Below are 5583 nucleotides of genomic sequence, written 5' to 3'. Positions count from 1 at the left end.
TATGACAGTTCTGTCCAACTCTAAATATTGCCTAATTATAGCAGACAGTGATATATGTGAGTACATATGCCATATCCACTGCAGCTTGATGGTTGGCCTGTTATTATACAGAGAGGTCTATTGCATCTGTCTGTCTTCCAGTCTATTTCCGTCTTCCGGTGGCTGTCAAACGGAAATCTTTACCCTTGGACAGCGTATCAAGCTCAATAAGTCCCTTGAGCCTGCCTTGAAGTAAAGAAACCCTCTACCCTCTCTCTCCTAAGTCTTTCCACTTGTCTTAGAGCATCTGAATAATTCAAATGCTCTTTTTCAACCAGGATGGTAACCATTTCCCCCATTGATTCATTTACTCATTTATTGATTTTTCACTTTCTCGTCAAGCAAAAAGGCTTCGTGACAATGCAGTGCGAGCCGCAAATACTTGTTAAGCCACTTCCTTCCATTAAAAGCATGCTCTTGTGGTTCTGATGGACAAACTGCCGGAGTCTGTAGGATTTAAGGCCAAAGTTGAATGCTGACCTGATTTATTGAAAACGGTGGTTTCATGAATCTGACAAGCACATCAGCTCTCAATGGTTCTCTTTATGCAAAAACCACAGCATATGTGACAAACGAAATCAAATCAAAGACAAGACTGAAAAACAACAACTATACTTTGAGACTTTTTTTGTCTTTTTTTGCAAAATTAGGCATATGTGTATATTGCATTATACTGGTTTCTTAACAAATGTACATTAGAATAATAATAACAATAGTAGTAATAAATATACTCTTTATTTGTAGATGAGGAACCAGGTGATATATATGGATTTTATGATGAGTATTCGTATTCCTCAGCACTCCGGCGGCCAAAATCCATCCAGCCGACGTAATCCCGATCCTTTATCCGGTGGTTAATGCTGTTCGCTCTGTTGTTCATGGAGGAGTTTCGACGAACAGAGCCTGTGAGAGAAAGAAAATAAGAAATTAATTGAAAATCTCTAATTCAATCCAAACACTTAAAGTATAAATCATTTGTCTGTCACTCATTACTTTTATAACATCTCTTACATAAACCTTTTTCTAAATGGCAGACTATCAATGAAGTTGGCACCCATTTGAACATAAATCTTACTTGAGCAAGTGATTTATGATGTTAGTGCCAAAACAAGTGGTTCAGGGCTGTTTCAAAACCTCTTTATGTCAAAATTGTATTTAAAGCAGACATGATTCTCTTGACTTGCTGTGAATTATAATAATTATTTTTAATAGTGATTGGAAAAGAGCTTTGATGGAGTGGCGTTCTACTGTGTGTGGCAATGTTTGGGCAACGTTTCAGCTCCATACAGCATGTTAGGTGTCATTCAATCTGTTGTCAAGGGTGTGATACTGTTTGCAACAGATGGGAGACTTATAACAGACTATACATACTATCTTTGAAAGTTGTAGACTTGTTGTGACATGCTGACATGTGTGAAGCTTGCACCTCCTACTCACGATTATTAAAAGAGAGCGAGAGAGATGACCTTAGTGAGAAACTAAGTCCAGTGAGAAACTAGGACTCTCATTAATGGGATCACGTACAATCACGTACGCACGCATTTGTTGTTCTATTATGGATTGGAAATGGTTTAGTGTACTCCTTTTTGTCATGTTTTAACTAATAAGTCCTTTTGGGGATATTTGATCACTATTATGTGACATTGTAGGTGTTTCTTGTTTTGATAAAAATGTCATGTCACACTGAGCTTGCATGTTCAAAGGTGCAATTCCCTGTTCCTGCGATTAGGAATGATAATAGTTAGATCCCCTTTGAATAGGAGACGCCCTAATAAGCGGTTATGCAATTTAATGGTGCACACCTGACCCAAAATATCCGCCCCTCGTACACCTCGGGCATAAACACACTTCACTCGGCTGTGTTTGTGTTCTTTAATGCCCAGCAACGCTAACCTGGAGCTACTGTATATTGCGTGACAAAGGTTTCCTTTCATTATCCGGACACCAGTAGTTTCATGTAATGATTTTACCTGCTTGTTTGTTATTTTACCTTCCTGTTGTTGCTCTCTTAAAAAATGAGTTTGTTTTGAATGGGTGTAGCACAGTCTTTTTTTTTAAATTGAGTATTTTTGTGTTTGTGTATAGAATAGACCAATTTGCATTTTAGATTTTTTTTATAACTTATATAAAACGTTTTAAGTAAAATGCTGAGCTCATTATTATTAATATTATATGCATGTGCACATTTTTGTTTTTTACTGCCATAATTTTTTTTTCTTTTTTTAAATGTTGTAATACATTTTTCAAATGACATTATTTTTATTAATATTCAGTTTAAATGTATGTGTGTTTTTTGTTTTTACTGCTATAAAATGTCATGTTCATTTCTTTTTTTAAATGTTATTATTATTTGTAGTATTATTAATAGTAAATGTAAGTGCTTAATATTTGTTCATTTTGCCATTTAGATTTTTCTTTTATCTTAATTTTTATTTTTTCAACATTTTCTTACATTTTTCTTATTTTTTTCTTATTAATATTAAATGTATGTACACAATTTTGGTTTTACTGCCATGCAATTTAATGGTGTCTTTTTTTATTATTTAATTTTATTGTTTATTATTATAGCTAGTTTTCAAAAGAAACACTGTGTTCATTCACAAGGGCATATGTTGTCAAAAAATTAGAACGAAAAGCAGAGCAGAAGAGATGGAAATACACTAAGTTTGTACAAATACTCATTTTTTGAAGTAAAATGCTGAGCTCATTATTATTAATATTATATGCATGTACATATGTTTTGTTTTTACTGCCATAAAATTTCTTAAATTTTATAATTAATTGTAGTTTTATTAATTTTAAGTGCTTAATATTTGTTAATTTTTTTTATTTTCTTATTTTTATTATTATTCATTTTAAATATTTGTGCGTTTTTTTGTTTTTACTGCCATAAAAATTAATGTAATTATTAATTTTTATTTTTTTTAATTGTTATTAATTGTAGTATTATTTATATTAAATGTAAGTGCTTAATATTTGTTCATTTTGCCATTTAGATTTTTTTTCTCTTAATTTTATATTATATTATTTCTTATTATTTTTTAAATTATTAATATTAAATGTATGTACACATTTTTTGTCTTTACTGCTATGCAATTTAATGTTTTTTTCTTGTTTATTATTATGGCTAGTTAAAAAAAAAACTGCGTTCATGACACAATGACATTCGCTGTGAAAAAAATAGCAAAAAGCAGAGCAGAAGAGATTGAAATAGACAAAGAGAATGAGCAGAATTAAAAGAATCTTGATCAGTTCGTCTGCTTTCTCTCTTTCCAGCTCTTCCTGTTGTCCATTAGTGTATGTAAATGACCAAGCATTTGCTGAAGCTGCTTTTTTTGGTTTTCATTGTGTTCTCATTGTTGGTTCTTCGTCGTGTGTTTAATTCTTCAAGTGTCTCTCACCTTTTTTAGAGATGAGTTTGGCCAGCAGTTCGCTGAGGTTGGCGCGGGTGTCTGGGTCTGTGTTGCCTACTGGCTGCTGTTTGAGGGTGAGGCTGGTGGAGCGGACGACCCGGCGGTGCCCACTTGAACTAGCATCCAGCTGCGAGGGGAGAGGGCTGTCATCAATGTCAGGGGAAGAGGAGCGGGGCCGGCCCAAACAGGAGGCAGAAAGCGCAGCCAGGATCACACACACGCACACTCCGCTGTTCATCCTGCAAATGGGAACGAGAGGAGAAGCAGAGAAGGCAAGCATGTTAAAGTAAGACTCCTCAAATTCTTATTTTGCTGCCATACTTTTTTAAAAATTATTAATAAAATGTCATGTTTGTCTCTTTTTTAAATATTATTATCAGTTTTAGAATTATTAATTGTAAGTGCTTAATATTGGTTCATTTTTTTCTGATTATTTTTCTTCTTATTAATATTAAATGTAAGTACACATTTTTTGTTTTTACTGCCTTGGAATTTAATGTTTTTTTTATTTTAATGTTTATTATTAATAATATTAAATGTATATATTTAGTTGTGGTGTTACTGATATACAGTTTAATTTTTTCAATAATAAGTTTACTATTAATATTACATTTCGTTCTTATTTTAATTTGGTTTTAATTACGCAAAATTAAAATTTAAGTAATTAAATAAAAAAAAATGTTTTGCTTAAATTTAAATCAGTATTCAGTAACCACATTTATTTGGCTATAATAGAAAATACCAAGGAAAATACAGTTTTTGATGTAACTAATTAGCCATCGTTTTCAGACTTTTTGTCAACTCAGTGTAAGAAATAAAAAGACAATTTTAAGTATCGATTAAAAAGTACAGTTTAAGGAAATAATTTTTAAAAAGACAGAAAAGTTATCAAGCACAGTTTACAATTATCATCTTTTACTCTAATGTTTGAAAATGTTTTGTACATTTCATGCAATATTGACAGAATGTTAAATCCTTAAGAAATTAAAGCATAGATGTCTTACCTTGTTCTGTTTTGTGAGCTTGGAGGAGAATGAAAGTGGATATTCTCAGGAAGGAGGGAGAGAGGCACTTATATACCCAGCTGTGACGTGCACACACACACACACGCACGCACACACACACACACACACACACACACACACACACACATGCATTCACTCACGCACTAACACAGACATGCACGCACATGGAAAGTGTTTAAGCATACACATATGTGCTTCATGCTATTTTTGCCTCTGCTTTTCTGTAGAATTCAGAATTGTTTTACAAAAAAGGGTGAAATTATTAATTTGTTATAATGAAACTCTTTTAATTGTCATTCGTTCTGAATTTGGCGATACTTTAATCCAAACTCAATTACAAAGACAGTGAGAGCGGTCACAGCTGCAACAACTGAGGGTTAAGTGTCAAGAGGAACAGACTGGAAGCCAATTAAACCCATGTCTATGTTATTTTTATGTGTTGGATATGCTGCCGTTTCAGTTCTTCACTCTGAAAGGCATCGATGCTTCCATGAGGAGCCTTAAATATCTGTGGAACCTTTCCATTCCATGTGCACATTCTTTATATTGGAAAAAAGCTTCCTTAGATTTTTAAAATGTTCTTCAAAAATGGTTCTTCTATGGCATTACTGCAAAAACACCACTTTGGTGCCTTTTTTTAGGAGTGTTGATGTGTAAATGAGTGGACGCCATCATGGCACCAGCCGCACCTGTACTCTCCGGATGCCCAGGTGTGGGCCAAACTAAACACACAAGTGTCTGAACTTAATTGTTGTAGAAAATGTTGAGTCATTGATTAAAAACGGTTGCTGGTGTCTACACAGACTTTATATAACTCTTTATGTAACTTACAGCTTCATGTATATAACCTTCTGGAAGTGTTTCAGCACTAGAACTTTTACGCTTACTATGATGTAAACACAAAGGCCTCAAGGCTGTTTTCTTTCTGTTTGAAGTCATTCTTCTATGACTTCTTTCTTTATCTTTCACTGTCACATGCTTTCATAAACCATTGTACACAGGACATTGACAAAAAAAATCAAACAGATTCATTTTGAGATAACCTGCATGATCAATAACTATCGATCCCTGTCATTTGCATGGTAATGGGAAGACAGAGTTGTCAG

General features: G+C 33.5%; 1 protein-coding gene across 1 annotated transcript; it reads right to left on the bottom strand.

The window, feature by feature from the left end:
* Positions 1–489: 489 nt before the first annotated feature.
* cckb (cholecystokinin b) lies at positions 490–4577 on the bottom strand. The gene is made up of 3 exons (XM_073821963.1): positions 4457–4577; positions 3441–3691; positions 490–942 (listed from the first exon to the last, which is right to left on the bottom strand). Exons 2-3 carry the CDS (start codon positions 3688–3690, stop codon positions 812–814), a joined length of 381 nt encoding a protein of 126 aa, XP_073678064.1. The 5' UTR covers position 3691; positions 4457–4577; the 3' UTR covers positions 490–811.
* Positions 4578–5583: the final 1006 nt, after the last annotated feature.

The sequence above is a fragment of the Garra rufa genome, chromosome 17 (assembly GCF_049309525.1).
Source record: "Garra rufa chromosome 17, GarRuf1.0, whole genome shotgun sequence".
Classification (NCBI taxonomy): domain Eukaryota; kingdom Metazoa; phylum Chordata; class Actinopteri; order Cypriniformes; family Cyprinidae; genus Garra; species Garra rufa.
This window is presented reverse-complemented; position numbering and strand designations above follow the sequence as displayed.